Source organism: Acanthaster planci, linkage group LG06, assembly GCF_054643075.1.
Source record: "Acanthaster planci isolate LZ-2023a linkage group LG06, COTS_SCS, whole genome shotgun sequence".
NCBI lineage: Eukaryota > Metazoa > Echinodermata > Asteroidea > Valvatida > Acanthasteridae > Acanthaster > Acanthaster planci.
This window is the reverse complement of record NC_141782.1, coordinates 17,452,014-17,478,630: the sequence shown is the minus strand read 5'-3', so window position 1 is coordinate 17,478,630 and position 26,617 is coordinate 17,452,014. Positions and strand designations below refer to the sequence as shown.

Below are 26,617 nucleotides of genomic sequence, written 5' to 3'. Positions count from 1 at the left end.
TCAATCTCCCCTTGTAAGTTAAAGCCCCAAATCTGTTACACTGGTTTCCCTGCACAATGGCAGATTGGTAAGGGATTAAGGAAGAATACCAACCAAGAAAAAAAAGGATGAGGAAGTTAAGGAGTTGAAGAAATAAATGTCAAATGAAGCAATTTCACATCCACTCTTTGGTCATTCCACAATTTTCCCTGGTAGATTTCAAAAGAGTTGCTACAGCTACTGAGGTATAAACACCCAAGACTGTAAATTTGAATACCCTCAGATCAAATCGTCCCCCCCCCCCAGGATGGAGTGCTGACCCACCACAACCACCATCACTGGCATAAGAGTCACGTTTTTTATGGCCTCAGAAGACAACCAAATTTATGACCAAACGTAAACTTCTCAGGGGATCCACACATGACATGCCTTGGCTAGGAAACAAAATACTGTCAGTGAACATTAACTTTTTTTTTCTTCTCTGCAAGTCAAATTGACGTGGATATGTAAAGCAATACTCAAGATTATTTTACAATGTCACTATGAGTTTTGCATTGCAATGAATTTATTTTAACAAGATGCAGTGATTCAGTAGGCCTAAAAAAAAAAGAGGACAGGCTTCCCATCCAGAGGAATGTTTCACTGTCTACACCCGCAAAGACAGGTGCTGTGACATTTTAAAGCATCTTAAACAACCTGGTTCTGGCAAGAGTAATCCCCAGTATCGTAGTAGCTGAACCTGAGGAGCCAGACAATAGTGGTTCAATAACCTTTCAAGCAGTCATTCTTTCTTCTGTGCCTTGTACTAGGACTTGTACACTCATCTCCATTGTCACTCGTCAGCGACTGCACATGAAGTGCAACCCCTCTACGTGGCTGGATCGAAACTACGAGTGGAGGATATTGAAATCCATCCAAGTTCATTCAACTGTGCCAGGGCTACAAGGCTGTGTGGGCCAGACAGTGGCGACAGCAGTGGCCGTTTCCCAGTGTCTGAATGCCCTACAAGCCCACAAGGAGTTTGTATCTGTTTGGGATCGGAAGGGGGGGGGCTACAGGAGAGACACAGCGAGAGGGACGACAACTTGGGGTTGTGTTTCAGGGGCTTAGCAATCGAACACTACTCACAACATGATTAGTCATGTTGGTATGTCGGGGAGGGAAGGGAGGAGGGAAAAAAAATCAATGGGGGATACATGCCCACGAGGGAAAACACTGCACTTCTAATCACCCACTTGTCTTGTCTCATATTAGCTTGTGATTCAATATCCTCCTGTGTGCTGGCAGTAACTGCATTGCCATCAATCAATTCCAGGGTATTTCTTGTTAATCTAATTTCTTAGCCCAATCTCCGCCAAGAAACGCACAAGGGGAATATTAATGAGCGTTTTGATGCAGAAGTTTTGCACGAAATTTACACTCTGGTTGAAAACTTCTCACTTCAAGAACAAAAGACTTTGGAAGACAATTACACCGAATGCTTGAGTACAACAAACGTACAGTTGTTGAAACACTTCACTTTCAGCTCTGGAACTACATGTACAGACCAGTTTTGATGCAAGTTACACTTAAACTTCTATCAAGAAAGAACAAATTGTATGCGGAGATCTTGCCCAAAAACTTTAAAATAAAATATTCACAAGACACCCGCCCCAATTACCCATGCATCACTGCACTTTAAGTACAGTCCAAACATATTTCCTCTCATATCCTCACTCGGTCAATCACACGGCTCTTCGGTTCTCCCCGTCTGATAGCGAAGCATTACCCTGTTTTGCAAGAGGTGGAAACGGGCCAAATAACAGACTGGAATGCACGTTGGCCACTAGCGGCAAGTTTGACTAATACCGGCCTGATGAAATAAATCATTCCAGTTTGTCTAGGAGGGTGAAGGACCGTACACAATATTACGTACAAAAAAGGGCCCCTGGTGCCAGATTACACACAGAAAAATCTGTTTCTTGTACCTGACCTTGCTCAAAACACAGCACTGGTCTTTGTTAATTTATTCGCAGTAGCAGTCACAAGTGTGACCAGAGATCTCAGATTTATCAAAATCTGGATAATCAGGCAGACAGAAATTTCCGTACGAAACAAAAATTCTGTGATACCCAAGAAAAGACTGAGAGAAAAAAGGAAAGCTCAACTTGCAGTGAGACTGCAAGTAAGAGTTTCCCTAACCATTCCTTTCCAACACTGTTCCTTTCAGCAGAAGTACCGGGTAACACAGTTTGCTTTTCTATCACGGTATCTTCTGGCAAGTTCTTAATGAGAACAAATTAAAACTGTCTATTGTTTCTAAACGTCAAGACGCAAAATGCTGCCTCTCACAGCCATTTTACCCTTAAAAATGGCAGGTAAATCAGGTGGGAATATGTCACACAAGCCTATTTCAGTTTCCATTTGTCAAGCTATATTCTCCACAACTCCTAAGGTTCTGTGCTAATTCTGGATGTCTCCTTTGTGAGAAAATGTCTCAGCTAGTTCACTTCCAGGGGCCGTCTTAATCTGAATGGCAGACATGGAAACAGCACTCTTTCCATGGTCGGCCGATTTTGTGTCAGTAAATCCCCACCTGCCAGGGGGTAGTGTTGTTATAAGACTGATTAATTTCAATGGCAACGTCCACACCCTACAGCAAAAGTACTCAAAAACTCTAGACACAGTTAATGCGCCAGACAAGTAATGGATTTGGCTCTTTCTGTGTGCGTGCATTTGCCACAATGACGGGGGCGCCCTTGAAATTGAGCGGGTACATTTTCCTCAGCTACAACTTTCATCAAAGGAAGTCACTGATGGGAGATTTTATTTTTATTCGTTGAAATACATGTATCTCCTCAGGTTATCAATATTTTTAGAGAATTTCTCCTTCCAAAAGTAACAAACACACTAGTACATAAAAAGGACAACTTGTGAGATACTGTAGTGATGCTGAAGTTTATCACTGATGTACCCGTATGTGTACTGGAGAAGAAACCACACTCCACGGAATTTTTTTTTCATGTTTAAGTTTACAATTGAAAATATTCATCAAGAATCCTCTAATTTGGCATTCCTGTCATGAATGATTATATAAAAAAAACAATGAAGCTGTTTTGCTATGGAGTGACTGGGATCTTCTCCAAACAAAGATTGTTGTCCAGGATAATCTCCTACAGAGCGGACTCAGTCCAAACGTCAGTGTAGAATGAAATTGAAAAGCTATGCGGCAACTGCCTTAAATAATACAAGTCACTCTGCGTCATAGACAAGGGGAGCACATTAATGCCCCTCAAGAACATTGAACTCTCCCGTCTCTCTTTTTTTTGCTGTCTCTCGTTTCTCTCTTCAGACAATAAGGGGTTACCGGTATATCGGTCACAAAAGAGCATTGCCCTAGGTTGCTGTTAATGACCAATCATGGGGCCCCACTGTGCTGCCCAGACAGATGCCAACGGAATTATGGGTGATGGCGTGTCTGTTTCCACTCAGCCGAAGACTGCATGGCATGGTCGACCGGCGAATTCATGTGCAGATGTTTAATCTATAAACCCCCCCTCCCCTCCTCTCGTCTCCCCTCCCCCTTATTCTCTACTGCTGAAGTCAAGCCCGGTGCTTGTGGCTATCACATTCAAGTCAACTGTCAGCTCTGGCTGAGGTGTAATATGAGCATTTCTGGGGCTTAGCAGCTTTGCGTAAGTAAATTTTTATGTCCCATGGTTAAAGTCCTGGGACTTAAGATATGGCACAGGTTGTGGGGAGGAACTGCAGGGCAATGATTGGGGTTGAACCATTTTTATTTTGCGTAATCCTTATTAATATGCTTAGAAAATAAAATTTGAGAGAAAATATAAAGAAAATGTCAAAATGGGTTACAGGTAGGAATTGACCGCAACAAGTAACCGATGTATGGGTCACACTGGATGTGAAATTTCAAAATAAATTACTAGTGAAGCATGACATTTCCACCAGTTATAATGGTACACATATATCTGTGGATGGGCTAAAATTTGGCTAATTGTGATCATTTTAATGCCATCGGAGCAATGCTAAATAGGAAAACAAGTGCATTTCTAAAAGGCAGACCAACCATGTTTTCCACAACTACAGTCAAAAAAACCATATCCCAAGAATAATTTTTAAAAATCGTTTGCATGACTTTGATGACAAGCAAACAAAAACAGGCACAGCGAAACAAAGGATACATGTGAGTTTAGTATCATCTGAGGGCATATCTTACATGTCTGTATGTGATGCAGAAGTGTCACTTTTATGTTAGATGAAACATGATGTCTAAGGAACCTTACCATCTGCTTCTGATTACAGGGTTCAAGGCCTCTGCTTCCCCCCCAGGAAACTGCCCGTAATTTGAGACAACATCTGCAAGTGCTGTCTTTGTTTTTCCTTCGTTCCACTGAGCCCAGCTGTCTACGCTTTTGCCGATGTTATTCGCCAAATTTGGTCTGGCTTGATTTTTGCTCGATCCAGGAGCTGGTGACAATCGCACGCAAAAAAATGTAACATTGGTTGGATTCACTCAGTGATGGCGGGTTCCAATTAAAAGAAAGCACCACACATAAGGTGCAGCCATTCTCAAACATCCACCCTGTGCCTGGATTTTACTTCATTTTTAATAAAGCACCACACATAAGGTGCAGCCATTCTCAAACATCCACCCTGTGCCTGGATTTCACTTCAATTTTAATAAAGTACCACACATAAGGTGCAGCCATTCTAAAACATCCACCCTGTGCCTGGATTTTACTTCAATTTTAATAAAGTACCACACATAAGGTGCAGCCATTCTCAAACATCCACCCTGTGCCTGGATTTCACTTCAATTTTAATAAAGCACCACACATAAGGTGCAGCCATTCTCAAACATCCACCCTGTGCCTGGATTTTACTTCACTTTTAATAACGCACCACACATAAGGTGCAGCCATTCTCAAACATCCACCCTGTGCCTGGATTTTACTTCATTTTTAATAAAGTACCACACATAAGGTGCAGCCATTCTCAAACATCCACCCTGTGCCTGGATTTCACTTCATTTTTAATAAAGCACCACACATAAGGTGCAGCCATTCTCAAACATCCACCCTGTGCCTGGATTTCACTTCATTTTTAATAAAGCACCACACATAAGGTGCAGCCATTCTCAAACATCCACCCTGTGCCTGGATTTCACTTCAATTTTAATAAAGTACCACACATAAGGTGCAGCCATTCTCAAACATCCATCTTGTGCCTGGATTTCACTTCAATTTTAATAAAGCTCCACACATAAGGTGCAGCCATTCTCAAACATCCATCCTGTGTCTGGATTTCACTTCATTTTTAATAAAGCACCACACATAAGGTGCAGCCATTCTCAAACATCCACCCTGTGCCTGGATTTTACTTCATTTTTAATAAAGCACCACACATAAGGTGCAGCCATTCTCAAACATCCACCCTGTGCCTGGATTTCACTTCAATTTTAATAAAGCACCACACATAAGGTGCAGCCATTCTCAAACATCCACCCTGTGCCTGGATTTTACTTCAATTTTAATAAAGCACCACACATAAGGTGCAGCCATTCTCAAACATCCACCCTGTGCCTGGATTTTACTTCAATTTTAATAAAGCACCACACATAAGGTGCAGCCATTCTCAAACATCCACCCTGTGCCTGGATTTTACTTCAATTTTAATAAAGCACCACACATAAGGTGCAGCCATTCTCAAACATCCACCCTGTGCCTGGATTTTACTTCAATTTTAATAAAGCACCACACATAAGGTGCAGCCATTCTCAAACATCCACCCTGTGCCTGGATTTTACTTCATTTTTAATAAAGCACCACACATAAGGTGCAGCCATTCTCAAACATCCACCCTGTGCCTGGATTTCACTTCAATTTTAATAAAGCACCACACATAAGGTGCAGCCATTCTCAAACATCCACCCTGTGCCTGGATTTTACTTCATTTTTAATAAAGTACCACACATAAGGTGCAGCCATTCTCAAACATCCACCCTGTGCCTGGATTTTTTCTGGCTCCTTCTGCAACAATTTTAGCTCGTTTTTTTTGTGTTTTTTTTTTTTTTGTTTATTTCAACACATGGTAGTAAACAAGTTTTGTCTGGGAAGGAGGGTAGAAATGAACTAATGCACACTCAACTCTAAATCTGCAAAGAATATGAATTGTTGGAGACCTGACATGACAAATGACTGATCAAAGTTGGACAATTGATCGTTTCATACTGAAACAAGCAAGCAGACTTTAAAACCAAAATGGCTTCCAATATGAAGTTATCGTAGGGCTGTCTATGCTGGGTGACTCCCTATCCCCCCCCCAAAAAAAAAAACAAAAAGTAAATTGTTACTTTTGGTATCAAATTGAAACTTAAGATATCTCTTCAAAATTTCATTGAAATTTGATGAGGCATTGTGGGGATGATCTTAATTACGTAAGACCATCGCTTTTGTTCTGTCCATTGGGATTTACCACAGCAATCAAAATGCTATGCTTAAAGCTCTTTAATACCCTTTTATTCATGGGATCACCGGAAAGGCCTGCAAAATTAGGACACTGAACCGTAAAGGGTTCTGTTATGCTAAAAATCTGTTTTATGTCCCACCTATAAACAAACAGGATCCTGAAATGGTTCAAAGAGGTAAATGTTACAGAAGGAAATGAAAAAGTACTTGTTACAAATTGATTGAGGTAAACTGCACAGGTTCAGCTGAAGTTGCTTTCTCTGGCACAAGCTCAACAAAGTTTCATCAAGTCTACAGCTAGAAACTTGAAAGAAGTAAGCAACCAGAACAGTTGTGCGATAATATAGGATTTGAGTTGAGTGACAGCACTGATTTGCAAGACCCACTGTATAAACTTCCACTGGACAGAACGAAAAAAATAAGTTGTGTTGCATAATTGAAAAATATCTCTGCAACACAATATCAGATTTGATAGAAATCTTCAGTTTTGAAAAGGCGACATCTTAAGCTTTAATTTGATACCAAAAAGAAAGTTTAGACAATTATTTTGAGACAAAATTAATGTTACTTTTGGGTTGCATTTTTTGGAAGATTTAATACCCTGTACAGAGAGAGTGGTGATGACTTAACTTAAGAAGCCATTTTGATTTTAATGTCTTGCAAACGATCAAACGAAATGATCAACGATGCAACTTTGATTTGTCACGTCACCTCTAACCCTAACTTCCTCTGGTGAGTGTAAAATCATATTGAAATTGGAGGATTTAGGACTGGTAAGGTTAATCTAATAATTTATAGCCATTATCCGATCAACTAGTGCAAACCCACACACAATACTGCAAAACATAATGGTGTCATACATCACCTCAAGCGGCTAACCATTCTGTTATACAGATAAGGACTAAGCAAGAATGGATTGCTGTTTTGTTTTTTTTTTTCATGTAGGTATGTGGCTCTTCCTTGGTCTATAGCCAGATATCTTGCAATGTCATTTTCCTTTGCAGTCTGCCATAGGAACAGACGTTTGACATTTCATTCAGCTCCCTAAGCTGAAGTCTCTGTCAAGCATGTTTTTTCATGAGAAATCCAGACCGACATCTACGATGTACATTATGAATGCCACATGACTGAATCCCACAAGAACATGAGACCATAACCACAAGGTACAGGTAACTTTGACCCATCAACTGAAAAACTAGGGGTTTTTTTCCCCGTAAGCGCCATCCTTGGGAAGTCCCTCAACTTTCTACCTTACTTCTTCAAATACACCAAACGTTGTAATGGCAAAAACATTCATGGAAATTGATAGATCAATGAATCACACTGATATGCCACACTATGCAAAAATGGTGCGTGCTAGCGTTTGAAAGCCACCAGGGAGTAAACAACTCAACCTGCATGACACAGGTTGAGTTTAAGTGACACCACCACATCAATATTCCCTCGCTGAAAACATCTAAACTCAAGACTGACCTACATCTAAAACTGACTTGAGATAACCTATGATGCAGAAGGCAATTCATGAATTATAACAGGTTCATGCACTTGAAGGGGCTGATCTAGCATTACGTGACATGAGCAATTCTGAAAAAGTGAGCTGCCCAGCATTGAGTTGAGGAGGCCTTTATTCGACTTCACTGTCGACAACCTGCACTTATTAACCTCCAGATAATTAGTCCCATTTCGGCGCTCATATAAAACACAAAATAATGAAATGCACACGGATACCTTAAAACTATATGTAAATTCAACATTATTCCATTGACACTTTGTGCAAAATGTGCAATTATAAATGAGAACTGTATTTAACATTAACGAAAGTGCACCCCATGCGACAAACGAGGAAGTTCAAAGTGTTTATTTGATGAAACTAGTCCGCTCTTCACAAGTTTCTTGAAGTTTGAAACAAAACTATATGGCACTTACTTTAGCCTTCAGCTCTAACAGCTTAACCTGCTGGGTGGACAGTGGAAGTGTTTCTCCATCAGAGCCTGTAATGTAAAAGCAGACAGAAACTGATGATAAACTGGAATGTGGAGGTAAACCACTAACATTTAGTGGGTGATCCACTAAATGCTATAATTAAACCATGTTCCAAGTCCAACAAGCACACTGACACGTGGCATAGGTCACTTCAAAATACAGTCTGACAAACTGTTTATTGGAGCCTTTAATTATAGACCGATACGAGGAGATGCTGTAACTACATTCACACACGCTTCCTTAAACTTGAGCTCTCATTTTGTAAGTAACAACTCCCTGTCGGTCAATAAGGAATGTTACACATACGTACAACCTGCACTGCAGCATATTACCAGCGCTGCTTTGATTACTGGCTTAGTCTAAAGGTAGCAGGATGAATATTTGGACCAACAGGAATGCTACAAAAGTCACATACTGACAGGACTCAGACAAGGACGTCTTGGACTGTAGTCCGAGCCTGAGCCCTTTTGCCAACAATTTTAATATTTCTTATAAACTAGTGACTAAACATTAAGATCTCTACTCCTTCACAGGGCATGTACTAGGGGCAACAGTCTCCACTCTTAGACTTGATTCAAGCTACTCACATCTGTGCATTATATGGTAGGAAACTTGGCAACTCCTCAACTAAGATACCACATCAACCCCAGCAATATCCTGGGTGTGCTTCATAAATATGCCTTTCACTGAATTAATAACGATTGCCAAATTTTTTAGCAAAAAAGCAGACTAAGCTAACAGCACTTTTCTCATCTGAGAAGGCATTCAGCTTTTGATGATGCAGCACTTCATAAAAACAAGGAATACCAACTTTGCCAACACTAAAGGTAATTCACAGTTTATGATTTCTTTACAAAGTCTTTAATGTTTGTTTTCAGCTACCAACGTTCTAGCCAGGACGAAATTAAAGGATAGGGGCATCTGACCGACTTGCCGGATGCGGGGGGGGGGATTGACTGGATATTATTTGACACCCGAGGGCGCTGTTTAACATTTATTACATTAAATATGACAGCTTTGTTTTAAGTTCCCATTACCCCCAATTCAGACATTGTAAAATGCAATTAGCAGTTTTGAGACTGACTTCTACCCTTTTCTCTACTTTTTTGGGGGAGGGGGGCTTCGCTTTGTGTTTTTGTTGTGCTTTTGCTACGGAAAGGGGCAAATGTGTAATAAAATATGGGACACCTGATCCATGTTTCTTTAATGCACAATAGTATTTTACATGTACTTGTTCTTGTTTGACAAGCTCCATGATACAACATTGTTTTAATGTGCATCAATCAAAAATAACTACAAAACAAGCTTAACAGGCCGACACGGAACACCTCAGTTTTCATTTCATTTGGAAAAACTTCAATCAGAATAGTTTCTTGGGGTTTTAACTCAAGTTAGATTATTCTATGTACACAAAAACAGGCATGCCCACTTAAAAATTAACTTGCACCTAGGCCCCTACTATTGTTTGTACTTTCTTCCAAACTTATTCTCATTATCGATATCGCAAGGTTAGATGTTTGTGCCGAAAACAATAAAAAGTTTGGCCTTAAAATAAGGAACATACACTACACTACCAAAAAGTAAATGAGCACAATTAACACAACCAAAAATATAAAGAAAATGCTCTGTTTCACACTACAATGTGAAGATACCCGGCATGGACACCAAAACACAAGACTGCGCGTGGATGGGCTGCCATGTGGTACAGTACCATGCACGTACCATCGCCACGGCCGTACCAAAAATCGTCCTCATAGACCACGACAATGCATATCAAAATAACCATCGATACAAATGCATTTGAGAAGAAACTACAGTGAGAGGAAGACCAAGTTACTTGTAGCTTACTTCGACAGTTTGCGAGGTGACACTGTTTGACAAGTACCGTGCTGCCAGCCATGCCATCGCGGCTGTGCACAATCCAGAGCTGTAGTCTGGCTCCTAACCCGTCTACTCTTGCTATTAATTTGTCAGCGGCGTGGTATGAACCAGTATTGTGATTGCTGCGCGTATGTGATGTCTCCACAGAGCTAGCTGTCCATGTACTGTGGAAACTTGTGCGCGTGTACGACGTGTGTACTATGTGGCGTTGTGGAAGTGTCGTTTGATTTCGGTGCATTTTGCCGATATTCTGGTACCTTTTTGTCAATGTTTTTGAAGAATTCTTTTTTCAAATCTCTGATTGCAATGTTTCTTAAACTTAGTATTAGCATTCCTGCAGGAAAATAGAAGCGTATCGATTGCGTATCGGGGGATTTTCAGCATGTCGGGGGTTTTTGCTCAGGGTATCGGCCCGATATGCTTTTGAATACCTGGCTAGAACACTGTCAGCTACAATCTACCAAACGACTCACAGAACAAAAGAGGAATCAAGCTTTTTGTAGTGTTCTACACTGAAAGGAAATTTCAACAGCACTATCACAAGTAGAAATCTGATCATTTGGAAAATGATAAAAAACACCAGCCCCCCCTCCAAAAAAAACTGAAATACATCTTCCCCCAAAAAACTATAATTCTATGAGTGAAGCTTTACCTTCAGTTGCCAGCGTTGACCCAAGTTTCCACACCTCTAAGTGAGCTGGAAACTGGAAGAGCAGGAACTCAGCATCGGGAGCACAGCTCACACGAGATCTCTGACGAGGGCAAAGAAAGGGGTCAAAAAGAAAATCATGAAACTAGGAATTCACAGCCGTGGAAAAGAGCGCATGCCCGTGTTCCACAAACTGGTCTCAATGTACACATCCTAAGTAACAAGTCAGAGCTATACCAAATCAATTGAGTACCGCCTCCTCATTCCAAGTATGGAGAAACTTTGGCATCAACCCAAAGACAAGCAAGTGGAATTTATGTGCATATTTGTAGAACATAGTGAAATACAATGGAACCGATTCTAAATAATGTACTCCAAATGCAATGTGCAAGCATGACACACTGGATAACACATCAGGTGTATACGTGCATTTTCTATTTAGTGTGACGCATTACAAAGCCACACCTAAATTCATCTGCAATGCGTATGCACAAGCAAATTATTTGTGTTGCCTACACAGAGCAAAACAAACTGCCAGTGCTTTTACTGCCAGTGCGGTTTGGTTTTTGGCGTATCAATTTTGATGACACATCATTTGAGAATATGCAGATATGCAAATAGCTGCACAAAATATGGAGTTTTCCACAGGTGTGTGCAAAATAAAAGTGAACCTAGCAGGCTTAACTTTGCACATTAAGTTGCATAGCGCTCTAGTAATTAAATGCATCTCTACAGGTAACAACCAAGCCCTTTTTGCAACCCTGTGTCATATTTGTGGCTGTGTGAGAGGCCGGAAGCCATAATGAATAAAAAAGGAAACTGCAGTCATTCTTGAGATGCATTTGCATGTGTAACTCTCAATACATTGCATGAACTGAAAACATTTTAACTTTATGCTATCTTGAATTGGGGCATGTGGCCAAGTAGTTAGGGTTTGTGGCTTCCAATCATAGGGTTGGAGGTTCGAATCCAGCTGCTGGCAGTGTGTTGTAACCCTTGGCAAGCCTCTTCACCCCTGCTTGCCTCTCTCCACCCAGGAGTATAAATGGGTACCAGCATTAGGGGGAATAGAATATTCTCAGTCGTTTCATACCAAGGAAACCGGAGATAAACACCAGCCTGATGAGCCAAAGTGGCTCGGACCAGACTTGCTATCTTGAAATAACCGGCCCAATCGGCAGGTCGTTTTCTTGCTATTAAGGAGTATACCTATGTTTATCTCAAGTAACACAATCAAACAGATATCAAAGATGACATTTTAACTTCTCTCTTTATAGCTTGTACACCTCATTGCAATGTAATTAGTGCTGCAGCCAAACGCCGAACCAAACCAAAAATCATCAAACATGGCACTTTCGATACGGTTCGGATGTTTTGCTTTAATATGGCATGGCATACATGTATATAGTGCCCAGAATGCATGCAAGAAAACTTGATAAAAAGCAAACATAACGAAAAATAGATAACAAGGTATGCTGCACCGGCGCTCGGCATATGTACATGGCGTGTACACACGTACATGTACACATACTATAAATGTACATGTACGTGTACAGTTAACTTACGATGGCACCGCATCATGCCATGGTTGTACAAAGCACGTAGTGAGAATTCACTAATAATCAACTGAGAACATGCAACGTATGGCTTTTCCGCTGCACAATTCTAAATTCTCACTACATCCAATTGTGCTTATGTATATTCAGATTTCGCATTATGTTTGCTAATCTCCGATAGCCATGCCCTTCATTCCATATTAAGCCAATGATGTCATAAATGGCCGTGCGAAATGAAGTTTGATTGGATGCTGATCACAGTTGGACTCATGCTTGATCGAAGGCAACTCCAGAGGGAAAACTGATTTTGCCAGGTGGTCCAGTGCAGTGCTCCAGCGTGCGACAAGATTTGGTTGGTGACGGTGACCTAACTTGCCTTTCATTTGATCATGTTTGGTCAAAGTCATAGTGTGAATACGTTGTAATGGAATTTTGCCAGATTTCTAAGTTGTTCGCAAATCTCAAATAACAAAATGCCGTTATCCATTTGAAAAAGACTGATGGAAAATTGCCCCTTTGGCCACGTGGGCGCCGTCCTGGGAAAGAATGCTGACTTGATACCAAGGTTCTTCTTCAAATACATCAAAAGCCATGGTTTGACAGTTGAATCTGTTTTGTGAAAAATAACCAAAACACACTTCACTCGAAATCCAATTTTATCTTGTATCCTGTAAAGGAGGAAACTCCCATTTTCAGCAAGCTGTTTTTTCCGTTTTCACATATCCTATGATCATTTTGTTGAGTCAAGCGTGGTCCAAACACAACCTCGACCGGTAAAACACGGTTGGAAACTGTCAAACCTGTGACGGTAACTTTCTATGGAACTTTAACTCCTGTACAAACAGTCATGGGGAACAGTTTAGAAAAAAATGATGTTCATATCGAAGTTGCTCGTGGATGGGGATGGAGAGGAGATTCATTGCTTATATTAACCCTCCTATGCTGAAGTCACTTTTTGGGTCACTTGGTAAACACCTCAAAGAAGCACAGCTGTGTCGTGTTGTGCACTGCACCAACAGTCCCTCACAGGAATATCAGATTGCACTTTTGTGCTGCCCAGCAACTGTGCTTCACTGTTTCATGTGCATCATTGTGCAGTAAACCAAATGCAGTGAAGAGGACTGCACAAAAGGCCCTGGGTCATTTTGTGCTGGCAACCTACTGTGTACACACTGAACCTGTGCATGTTTGTGTTCCATGAAGAAAATACATGCAGCAGAGTGACTGTGGGCACTTGTGCATATTTGTGCTGTAAAACCAAAGGAGGGTTAACATATTTCATACATGGAAGTACTATATACGGCATGTTCGTAGCGAGCTCTTCCATGTCTCAATGTGCATTGTACATGTACGTACATGTGTGTACATATCCGAACCGTGACCGAACCCAAACCGAACTTTGGCACCTACTTGCAGCATTAAATGTAATGCAGCAAAGAGCAGTCGCTTAATAAACTCACTTGAGGGAGAGCAGGGATCAGTCTTCTGATCTGCGTCGTCTGCTGTTTCAGTGATTTCTGAGTGATTTCAACCTCGGCAGGACTCACCAGTAGATTAGTGTCAGTACCTAGGGAAGGTGTATGGACAGTCCAAATGATTGGTTGGGTTAATATATGCCATTGCCTGCACAAAACATCCCGTGTCAACGTCAGGCTGAATATTCAGGGTTAACCAGAAAAACTCTGCCTAACCACAGCAGAAAGATGTGCAAACCTCTGGCGTATTTTTCAGTTTACATCTGCCAAACATTTGCAAGTATTTAAATTTCTATTAATGTGTATTTTGCTTCGAGGATACTCTGCCTGTGAACTCAGCATGTTCTTTCCTGAGGTAACTTTTTCGGTTTTGTAAAACACGAACAGATAGCGTTGTGTGGAAAATAATCAACATCGCATTACCAAGAAAGCAGGTCCAGAGCAGTTCACACTATACACCTAATGTGTAGCTTGCTTGGATGACTTTGACCTAGCCTTTTCATGATATGTGTTAAGAAAGAAGGGTTGTAAATGTCAGTTGCCATCGTCACCAAACGGAAAACATGAAAAACTTTGACTAAAATCTAGAACTGGCGAGAAGAATTATACTCAACGACACCAAGAAATAGAGAACTGCCAAAAAAAGTGCACTGTGCAAAGAGTTTTTGGTCATTATTTAAGATTTGCCCGCTGGAATCCTGAACAGAGAGTGCCTCTCCAAACAAGACTTTTGCAAAGACCAAAAAAATTTGTCTTGAAAGTTGATTCTCATCTGAGTAACTTACCACCAGACACCACCTGGTCCCAAGCAAAGACTAAAGCCTTGATATCGTGGGTGTGGCACAAACTGTGAGCCCGATCGCTCAGGTTACGAGACCGAACCCACGTCAGGGTGTCTGAGCTGCCATCTTTATCCACCAGGTGAAACTGCGCAATGGTGGGGTCCACTCCCGCTGAGCAAACCGATCGTTCATCGTCACTTACGCACAGGGTCAGGACATCAGCTTTGTGGCTTAAAAAACTCTGAAATGAATGAAAAAGATTGTAATCATTTGTTTTACACAAGGTCCAATGTCAACACCTCAGATTTGATCTAAAATCATTCTATATCAGATTTTGGAATCAAAAAATGCACAGCGGTCTCACATTAAATGATTTGAAAAAACCCAACCTTCATAAATACAGTTTGTGTACCCTGGTGTGAACACTTTGAATTTGTAAATTTCAAAATTTCAAACGGGGGGACCCGACTGGACAAGCAGTCGTCCAGCCCCTCTACAAAACCCTACAAAACATGAGCCCAACGGAGTGACTTCACTGGAGAAACTACTGACATCCTTTCCATGTGTGCCGTCAAGTTCAAAATTTATACCTTGATTAATGTGCCTGTCCGTCCATTCCAGAACTGTGTTTTCCCCGTCGAGTCACCACTGATGATGGTGTAGTTGCTAGTGATGGCTACATGCCACACAATGGTGTCAGGCGGTGTGAGCATGTTGCGCAACGACACCTTGGGCATGCTGATTCTCTGGATGGCATGACCTACATGGGAAAGTACCAGACGTGACTAAGGTCTCAACCAGCACACAGAACGGGACTACCAGCGTTCCTTTACTCAAACAATGTTCCGTACTAAAATCCTCACAAAAGTTTTAGATCTTGATGAAGCATTCTTGAAAGAAATCAAAGTTGGCCGCAAAATTGGTGAAATGTCTGAAAAAAAGTACATACAACAGGGCCAAAGTTTAATTTCTTTTAAAAACATGATGGTCATAACCTTGGCAACTCCTCAACACACGCACTGCATCAACCTCAACAATATTCTGGGTGCGCTTCATAAACTTGTAATCCATTCTGTCAAAAATAGCCTATTTATCACTCACTGGTAGCCTCTTCATGTTTTAATGAGTATATTTAAATTTGTTCATAACATAAACAGTGTTACTTAAATAAGGTGTATCAAGCAACAACAGCAAAGTGGACCTTAACCCTCGTTTTCACATTATTTTACAAGGGCTGACCGAGTGCAAGTAATCTATCAACAACTGAAGTGTGAATCTTGCTGAATCCAGCAGACTCTCAAAACTACAACAATTTCCAAAATCCATAAATCAGCTTAGATTCCAACATTTGCTTGCCGTTGGACCTTGGTAGAGTTTGTGGGGTCTCACAGTCAGCCTGTTGATCATGATCTGGGCATATTAGGCACAAGATTTTGTGTGTCGGTAAAGAAGTTTAGCCAATTTTTGAAGTGCAGAAGAAACCACCAATTGGTACACAACGCATGAAATCCTACACAAACCTGTTGAAACATTCCATATCCTAATGGTGTTGATAGACCCAGTGACGATGACCTCGTCTGACCTGTGCCATGCTAATGTGACCACGCGACATTCCTCCGGGTCCAGGGAGCGGTCAAAGGTCACGCCTTCCTCGTCTATCTCAAACAGCCTCACACAACCATCCTCGGCACCAGTCTGTCAAATTGAGGATTATGTCTTGGAGCTTAAATGAGATTTATGACCCAAGATTCACATCATCCAAAATACGAACACAGGATTTATGACAGAGTCAGGGATTTATGAAATTCGAAGTGATTTTTTTTCAGGGTTTATAAGCAAACTTTAAATAAGTCTGCATGATCTTAGACCATCAATGCTTCAACCCTCCAAATCCACAGACAGAAGGCTAGGGTGCGTTTAACCTTCAGGACCTACTTGTATCTGATAGAAGATACTTCGGTCATTGAAATTAAATGAAAATTCCATTCTGGTGTCAATAATTGAGTGCGCAGTAAGCATGGTCTTCCACTCAGCACTGCCACCGGGTACAAATCATCCACCTATATTTTGAGAAGAAACAAGGACAGAACCCCCCCTTGAGGAGACTATTACCATACCACACGGTATGAAATTTCCCTTAAGCCCTGACAAATGCCTTCTAGTAGTGCACATGCATTAGCATGGACCATCATCAAAGAAAGCTTGACTGTACAACAGTATACAGTCCATACCGAATACTTCATAAAGTGACAATGACTCAGATATTTGCTGAATGGACAGCTTTGCTGTCTCTCTTTTGAAACACTTGTCTACCACTCTTTTGACATGTGAACTGACCGCTAAATGAGTCCCACCGTGATTTGGCTTCATACACCAAAAGGCGCTGCCATACATCACTGTCTTCTGTAAAGAAAAAAAAAATAACAACTTGAAACTCAATAACCAGTGCTGAATACACCACTCTTCTGAAATGGGAACTGCTGGAGTGTTCAACTGCTTTTTATAAAGGAGGAATTGAAGAAATATTTCTAATTCCCGTGGAGGCTGGTTCCACTCTTATTGCAAATACGAAGGGTATCCACAAACTTGATCCCCTGAATGTAGTGAGAACTGTGTACTTGCTGACACACAGTTCCATCTTGAGGCAACACAAAGGCAACACAGAGGCAGACAAGAAAGGTACCAGATCAAAATGCACTCAGTGTTGCAAGGTGCAAGTGGGACAGTACCTGTGGAGCACACGTCTTCAGATTGTACTCTGTGATGTCTCCTTGCAAGCCACATGAGAACAGTCTACCACTGACCCAGGCTAAGGAATCCACCCGCCGTTTCTCAGAACCAGGTACAACCTGGATTAGAAAGAAAGATAGCAGTTTAAGAGGCATAGTTATTAGTCAATTTTAACATGGGCGTAGTGAGAATCAGGATGTTGTGGGCATAACTCACTAATATGAACCCTGAACCCTTCAAAATCTACCAGAACTCAAGCACTGCCACTCTACAAGCCCCTTGAAAACATCAATTCAAAGATTATGCTATTGGTTTCCTGCAGAGTGGAAGATTATGACTGGGTAGGGGAAGGTTCCCAGTAATTACATGGAGAGAGAACTTTATGCCCAGAAGAAAATTTGGCTTAGTTTTTAATACCATAAGCCCCAACATGTACATGTAATTCATCAAAATCCAACACTAGCTTTGTACATAGAACTGTTAGAATACGTACAGAGGAGAACATAAGTGTTTCACTGAGGATACTTCATGGATTTGGCCATCTTTAGATTAACTCAAGTAGTTACTGGAATCCTATAGAGCCAAGAATTGCCAAAACCTGTGCTATACACCATAGCTGACACGTGTCCGTGATGATCCGTGCTTGCCACAAAAGAGCACATGACCACAACACTTGATCACAAAATACAACAAAATACCGGTGTATGTGAGATGGCCGCATCAGGGAAATACGGTAGTCCGTGAGGATTAGTGTCAAAATCCTGTTTTATTTTCTATCATTATGATCAGTATTTTGGTAGCAGCCACTTGAGCCACTAGGCCAACACAAAAGAAATCAGCTTTCTCCTTTTATTGGTTAGAATCTTGTTTTTTAGCAAACATACAAAATTTAAAGTGACAGACCAAACTGTCTGTAAAGGGGTCAAAACGACCAAAGCAGGGAAACAAAAACATGTTAACAATACCAATATGTCATACTTTTTCCTGGTACCAATTTTTGTCTTTAATGCTCCAAATCTCTACTGATCCCTCCTCTCTTCCGACAGCCAGTCTATCACATGGTTTGCCACTCTCTGTGTCACAGGCAATGCACTGAATGGCACTGGGGACATAGTCACAAAACTTGACATGATGGACCCGAAATTCTCCCATTTTATTCAAACCTGCAAGGGGTGAAGAAAAATTAAATGCATATATACATATGAACAGGTGTAGGCACAGTCGTGCAGCATCTCACATATATGCATGGAAGATGCAACATGGAAAATCAATAAAGGACATTTAAAAAAGACAAATAAACACAAACCCTTTTCAGCACCAAACCCATTATCAACTTTACCACAAAGATTTCGACATGCATTCACTCAGACAAGTACATACATGTACCAATATCATCCATCTGAAAAAGCAGTGATATTTATAAGATTTTACGTAGTTGTAATGTTAGAGCCTGCCCGTGTTTGCATAGCTGTCTATTAAATTGAATATTTCACTGCTGGCAGAAGCTACGAGGGAAATATTAATCTCAACAGATTTTCTTATCATACCCCTTCAGAAGGACAAAAACAGGGAAATGTGACACCTACCCTCCAAAAAAAAATCAAATTCATGTAGGATAGTGGTGTCATCGGTACACACAACGACAGCTCTTCTCCATATATGGTTCACACACACGCAACACTGGCACTTGGTAAGTTATCAAGGATGCCAATTCCACTTCTTTACATTGAGTGGCTTGTAAGTTCTAAATCGTTTTGCTCCCAATTCATGGATTTATACAACTACTGCAGAGTCTACACCACCCTAAGAAGTATGGGTTTGTTGTCACGCCACATTCCCGGCAGTGGAAGCGCGGCATGACGACCACAATGACGAAGTCCCATACATGTCATAGCTCTGTTATGGCCAAACTATACGATAAGTAGGTGTAACATTAAATGCCCATCATACTCAAACTAAATCTTACTACGTCCTAAAAATCAGGAGCGTGTGGCAAATCGTGGTGAGATCTTGAGGTTGTGCCAAAATTTTGAATTTACATAACAGGGTCGTCCAACTATAGTTGGCAAGTTTCTACAGAAAATTTCTCAACCTTCTCCAACTTTATGCACATCACACCCAGGTCTAAGCACTTAGCACGCCTATTGACAGCTAAATTCATAAGGCGGCGCACTTCATCGGGTGTTGATCATGACGGTTTGGAATGCTTCCAATGACTGCTTCCTGGTCAATATGTCTTATGCCCCAACTACATTTGGGACTCTCCTGCAGTTTTGTAAGAGGACCATGTTCGCCCATAGAGGAAACAGTCATTGGTAGCACTCCAAAACGTCACGATCAACAAGTCTTACGTCCAGATCACGTACAGGCCACTCATGCGTGTTTCTTGGAGGACCATGTTTCGCCCATAGAGTTATTGCGGATTCAAAATCTCGATCCGCGCATTTGAAAGGAGCAGACGGTGAAAACTTTAAGTGCTGTGCATGTGTCGAGTGAAAACGGTCAGATTTTGACAGATTTTGAAGTCAGATATATCATTGAAGCCCAACCATTTGACATTGGCATTTACGGAAGCCAGTAGGTGGTGATAGAGGTATTTTTGATGAGTCTTTGGAATTCTAGAGAACCGTTTTCACCTTACTATATGTACAGGCATGGAGCATTAGTATAACGATCCCGTCCAAAATCGAAGAAGAAGAATAGGCCTAGGGCATACTAACACTCCACTCAGTAGAGCTAGGCTAATGTTATTCCATGACCACGACCAGATGACGGTCCCATAGGATTTTGCCATTTGGGTCAAACTTTCAATTGGTGAAAGTGAAGCCATGATAAGATAATGTAGGACCTAGTTTATTTAAAAACGAATTTTGGTCAATGTACTATCATGACTATTGTGCACGAATTATGGTAACTCGAGTCGTGGATATTCGGCAAGTGAGTGGCCCAAAATCCAGACAAGTTCATCTGTTCATCTAGGCCTACACAGTCAGTCATTTGAATCTTTGACAATTCAAAATAGGCCTAACTTTTCATTCATATGTTTTCCTGGGATGATTTTTAAAGCTTCAAAGCTACGCCTACGTTTATCTACACCTACCACAGTTTAATTTTAAATTCAAATAGGCCTACTCTCGATCTCCAGCATCATTCGGAGCACGTTCTGCGTCCCATACTCAGTCCGCACAGTACGTGTAGCTAACTACCAGCAGTTACAACACGTGCGTGAGAAAGATAATGTGGGTTTTGCTAACATGCCCTCTGAATGGCTAATAGCCCAAGATTTTGCGACAATCCCCCAATAAAATCTCTCGTTTCTCCAAGTTCATTGTTCAGTTGGCAGGAGTCTTACTCATAGGCCGCTTGGTGGCGCCACCATCAAAACAAACTTTTCCCGCGAAAAAGACTGATCGAGCGCTGAGTCTTGCCAAGTTTACTCTGAAATATTTCACAAATCATACAGTTTTGCATGGAAAGGAGATACATTTGTCGCAGTTAAGATGGTCCAGTTAGTAGTGAAAGCGTAAGTATATGTATGTCCATGTCCAAACACGTCGCAAGCGCTGAAATGATTCAGTGGCGAATCCAGCTAGCTATACGGAGGAACATGCGGAAGGCCGGCGGGGGATTGTGAATTTGCATTGGGGACCCCCTTGTTTTTAGTTACTTTTACAAATAAAGATCTGCCCTGAAAAAGAGTATTATTAGGGCAGTTTCTCTTGATTGCCATGGCCCTAATTAATTTGGGTTGCATTTGGAAGAGTAAATTGGGAGAAGAATTTGACTTTCCAATCTTACCTTATTTTCATCAGTGTGAAGAGATGGTTGTGTTGACATGCACAAACATGGCGCATTTCATGTATGTTACTATGTATACTGCCGTTCTGTCAGACCCATCCCCTGTAACTTTAAACCAATTAAACTCTGTCTTTTACTCATGCAAATAAGGTATTATCCAATCAGCGAAATTCGTCCAAAAAAGGAACTGGCAAACTTTTACGTCAGAGCTTTGGCTGTTTTTTTTAGTACTCTTACTCCCCAAATGGATAATTTCAACCAGACCGGCATGACCAAGTTCCAGAAACTAACACAGTGGATAATGCAGTTCACATCCATTCAGGCAAACGTGAAAGTGAAGCAGATTTGATGTCACAAGATATTTGCAGTAAAATGTTGCTCAAGTTGAAATGTGTTCAACTTGTGGGAATTTGCAGCGCAAATACTTGAACATGTTGAATTTGACATCACAAATTCACTTTTGTGCCCGAAGTTTTGCACCAAGTATGGACCAGCCTTTACCATGACCTTGTTTATGTGGGCACGATGAGGTGCCTTCTAACATTAAGGACCATGATGACCAGACTTGTTATTTTCGCTTGACCCCAGGCTGTTGTCCTAATCTGCCGGTTTCAGTGTATCAGTTTCAATCGTATGATGGTTTTAAAAGGCGTCTGAAAACCTTCCTTTTTAATGAGTATTTTAACTAATTTTAATAGTTAGATATGATTGTGCATGTTTTATTTTATTGTTTTAATATTGTTTTATATTGTACTGCACTTTGAGATGCTTGGTATGGAAAGCGTTTCTTCAATAAACACTATTATTATTATTATTAATTGCCATTTATTGCAGTGCACTGGGAAGGGAAAATGTGGACACAGCAAATGCCACTTTGCACTTTGTGCACAAACCCTGCCAAATTTGACTTTTTAGGACACTTTATTGCTTTCAGATGGCTAATAGGTTAGTGCAGGGAATAATTAGTAGCGTCCGTGTATGGAATTCTTTCAGGAAATGCCTTTGAAAAGATTTTGTGAAGGAAATTCATCATATTTAGATGCCCAATGCATTACCACTTATGGACTTGCTTTTCTAATCATCACGTAGATAGAAATATCAGCACTACAGACAAATCTGACCACCAAAATTAGAAGCCAGGGGGCCATCCTGTTTGCACGCAGGCGATTTGTGCGCGTGAAATTCCTCCTAGACCAATATAGGCAGTAGTCAGTTGGCTAAGTGCTCACGCATGCTCAGGTTGAGACAACTGCGTTAGTGTAAATGGCCCCTCGGAATGAATTCTCATCTGATTTGTCTGTTGGCTCACAGCATGGGGAGATATAATGAGCCTTTTAGGGTTGGATATTTCCATCTAAGCATGACTTGCATTAACTGTACACGGGTGTTGCGAAAGTGCATTTGCTGATGTTAACCTCTTTATATTATTACTCAAATGGACTCTTGATCTTGAGAGTTGAATTAAAAACTACATGCACCGTTATATGTCATGCACCCTGAAGTGTTATTGCCCTTCCTAGTCACCGTGTTAATTAAAGTGATGACTGGTAATGTTTAGTTAAATTAGTGCCTACCGAAGCACACTGTCATGACCGTCACTGAGCTTTCACAAGCTAGCTTAGAAGTGACTCACGGGCATTCTGTCAATTTCATTGGATTATTTTTATGGTCATTTCATGTGGAGATTACAGACCCTTTTGATCAGTAAAACCAGAATTTTGCAGGCAGCAGCCTCAATCTAACCTGTAGCCATATAGTTTCATTTCCTAAACCCTATTTCGTCATTCCCCATGCTGAGAAGTTTTGCTGCCTTCTGGAAGCAGACACATTGGATTCATGCCTAGTTTTGTAGAACATAATATAAGAGGGAACAAATTCCAAATTATGTACTCTAAATGTAATGCTCAATTCTAATAACATATAGCCTGTGTTTTATCATTTGATTGACACGTGTTTGCAGTACTCACCAAGCAAAACCAAATGCTCATTTACTGATTTACTGTGCCTTCAAGTGTAAGTGGTTGGTTTATCAGCTTTGTTGACACATTGTTCAATATACAGACACAGGTCTAATAGCAGTACACATTTTGAAGTTCTCCATAGGTTTGTGCACAAGCATGGATGCCCCCAATAGGCTTCACTTTGCACAGGGAGTTAGCACAGAAAGCACTCTAGTCAATTTATACGTACATCTCTATGCCTGTAGCCTGGTTGTAACAACACGTGTCAGTGGCTAGGAATGTTGTTTCCAAACTTCACCTACAACAAAAAAATTACTAAAGCAAAAAAATCAACCAAATCAACAACAAAACTCCTCCTCTGCATGAAGTGGAATAAAGTGAAATTTCATTCATTTTTGGAGAAGTGTTCACTTTATTACAAGCAATGACAGATAACTACAGGGGTGAGATTTTTCAGCTTTTTAGCTGATTTGGGCTTTTTTGGTTGGATGTCAGCTTTTTTGCTCACTGGCTGTGTACAAAAGTACAGGAGATTTTCACAATTCAGCTTCTTTATGCCTTTTTCAGCTGTTTTTATTCATTTGTCACTCTCTCACACCTCTGACTAACTATTTAGGGAAACACAGCTCATACTGGTGCTAGGGATAAAACCCTTGAACTAGCATCTTGTTAATAAGCACAACTTCTAACAAGCAGACCACTTTTGTACTTTGACTACAATCAATAATAATAGTAATCCTTACTTGTTAGAACCAAGTTCTTTATCACAAAATTAGCAAGACTGTCATATTTTCTGGCAAGGCTGTCCTAAAGATGACTCTTGTATAAAGGCAAGACTGCTCGAGGCTGCAATGAACATTCTGGACTCATACACACCTTTTAAAAACTTCAAATACTGAGCGAAACAAAAATCCAGCTCTAGGATTTCCTACAAATAAGGATACATGTAGATATTACATGTTCAGTAAAAGGGTTCAAGTAAGGATTGTCAAAATCATAACCTTATGATGACTAAAATGACATTAGGACCTGATGGATGGGCTTTGTCTTGTGGCTTGACCAGTGGTATAACTGGGGAACTGGGGAGACATGTTGCTAAACCTTTGTTGTTGTTGTTGTTGTTTTTGAGGGGGGGGTTACACACTAACACTTCAAATGAAAAAGATGCCATTTTTTTCTCACATTCTTTTTTTGAAGTGCCAGCCCAGAAAGTGGCATTCCAGAATGGATGTTGATAGAGATGCAAGGACAGTTGGAATGCTCTGGCAATGAACAACTTGCAGGAAACTTTATTGGGGACCTCCACTTCAACAAGAAGGTACATGTGTATTTGCAACAGCTTACCAAATATGTAGATCATTTACAAAAAAACTAGCTTGTTTGTTGTTCAAAAGGGCCTTAGAAATGTACCAGAAGGCAGCAGTTATGAGTTGGGAGTCATAATTAAAATCTAAATGTAGAATATCCAAGAGATGTTCGAAATGCGAAATAGGAGTGTAAGCTCTGCCAAAGGCTGGATTAAGGTCATAGAAAGTCCTAGGCCCAAGAAATGTTTAACTTTATTGTTTGTGAATCAATTAAGAGGGTGGGACAAAGATTATATTTTTTTAATTGGAACAAATATGTATATGACATTTTGGGGTGGCCCCCTGAAGTGGGGTGTCAGAGTCCTTAGCCAGGCCTGGTTGGTCCACGTGTCAATTGACTACTGGTCATTCCCATTCAAAAGGTTTATTTTCCAATGAATGCAATTGCTTTTGGGGAAACATTCCATTGAAGGCAATGAGTTTTGAAGATTTTTATAGATGTATGCAGGCTGGGGAATTCACGAGTGTAGATGGGTAGCTTTCTTTTTCGAAGTGATTTACATGTAGAATTTTATGCTTGTCCAGTCTCTTAGAAATTCATATAGTTTGATGATCAAATTGTAACAATCAAATCAAATTTGATAGTGTGAAAAGTTGTTTATTTTTGTTTTTCATTTATGTTGAATAGAGAGTTCCAAAACATTATTTTTGTCAAATTATTTATCTGTTTGTTCATATTTTTTTTCCAGGGCCTACCGATCATGATTATTGGGCATCACATTTTGTATGGCAAGGTGTCTTCCCTGGACAAACCTTACATCGTTCTTATAAAAAACACCAAGCCCACACCAAAGGACACTGAACATGACAACTCACCTGTATCTATGGAAACTGACCAAGATGAAGATGTGGTTACCAAAGCAACTGTGGCACAAGAGGAGGAAGGGGGGAAGACAGAAGTTCATTATAAAGTGTCTGCCGCCATCAAACGGAAAATTGTTTTCAGGACTCGACCAAAACCTATTATCACCTATGTTCCAAAGAAGGGTCATTAAGACTGTTGTTTAAATTTGACTGTATTCGGTTTTGGAGACTTTGCGCTAAGACTGTTCCAATCTTTGGAATCCGAGAATCATTTCCTTGTATAGTTGTTAATTGATTCTAGGCTTTTCCTTAGTATTAAGAAGATGGATGAATTCATGTTAGCCTGAGTTAAAACTAAATATCACGCAGTTTTAGAAATATAAACAGTGTTGGAGTCCTCGTACTCATGTACGAGGACTTCAACAAGAAGAACTTGTTGACATTAGGACGTGATGGATGGGTTTTGTCTTGTGTTGGAGTCCTCGTACTCATGTACGAGGGATCCAACACTGGAATAAAGTAGCTGCAGCAAAGTTTTCAAATAACATTCATGTCATTCACTGGATCACCGAGTGAGTTAAAAGTGTGACATCGGAATTACTGTTACGTAGGAGTACGCTTCTTAATGACCAGCCATATTTATCACTGGCTTGTATTTATTATTGTATAGGCTTATTATTATATATATATAGGCTGTTAACGAAAATGATGTTGGGTTCCACGCCGCTTGCTTCGGTGGAAAAAACTATTCCTGCCAATCAAACCACAAAAACTGTCAAAAGGAATCAACTTTTCTTTTTAATTAAAAAATCTGCACACAGTATTTATTTGGGGGGGCTTCATCTCTAACAAAGTTATAAACCTTAAACAGTGGAAGAGGTAATTTTAAAATGTTTTTCCCCAAACCAAAATCTGCGATTTTCATTTTTTTTTTCGTTTTCTTTTGGTATTATGTTGGGGGTGGGAGTTATTGTGTCATTTTTTTCTGGAGAAGGCGAGGCGCCCCCTTTAATCCCCCGCGACGCCAATACCCCTCACTTTTAAATCATATTGTATGGTTTTTGTTTTTTTTTTTTTGGTGATATTGTGTGGCTTATTTTGAACACAAAGATGAAAAGATACAATGAAAATCACTAGCAAAAGGTATATTCCGTTTTTGGAAAGAACATTTATTTGGATTTG

General features: G+C 40.5%; 2 protein-coding genes across 2 annotated transcripts in view; one reads left to right on the top strand and one right to left on the bottom strand.

The window, feature by feature from the left end:
* LOC110982164 (U3 small nucleolar RNA-associated protein 4 homolog) overlaps window positions 1-20,779 on the bottom strand; it is a 37,779-nt gene extending 17,000 nt beyond the window's left edge. The window contains exons 1-10 of the mRNA XM_022240410.2: window positions 20,606-20,779; window positions 18,484-18,668; window positions 17,505-17,624; window positions 17,113-17,178; window positions 16,296-16,470; window positions 15,366-15,535; window positions 14,779-15,016; window positions 13,979-14,085; window positions 10,966-11,065; window positions 8,376-8,440 (exon numbers count right to left, since the gene is read on the bottom strand). Coding sequence (XP_022096102.2) covers window positions 8,376-8,440; window positions 10,966-11,065; window positions 13,979-14,085; window positions 14,779-15,016; window positions 15,366-15,535; window positions 16,296-16,470; window positions 17,113-17,178; window positions 17,505-17,624; window positions 18,484-18,657 — 1,215 coding nt within the window. The 5' untranslated portion in view covers window positions 18,658-18,668; window positions 20,606-20,779. The remainder of the gene's footprint in view (window positions 1-8,375; window positions 8,441-10,965; window positions 11,066-13,978; window positions 14,086-14,778; window positions 15,017-15,365; window positions 15,536-16,295; window positions 16,471-17,112; window positions 17,179-17,504; window positions 17,625-18,483; window positions 18,669-20,605) is intronic.
* Window positions 20,780-20,877: 98 nt separating this feature from the next.
* Window positions 20,878-26,581, top strand: LOC147798903 (chromosome transmission fidelity protein 8 homolog). Its single transcript, XM_087138085.1, has 3 exons — window positions 20,878-21,028; window positions 24,462-24,582; window positions 25,321-26,581. Exons 1-3 carry the CDS (start codon window positions 21,006-21,008, stop codon window positions 25,624-25,626), a joined length of 450 nt encoding a protein of 149 aa, XP_086994211.1. The 5' UTR covers window positions 20,878-21,005; the 3' UTR covers window positions 25,627-26,581.
* Window positions 26,582-26,617: the final 36 nt, after the last annotated feature.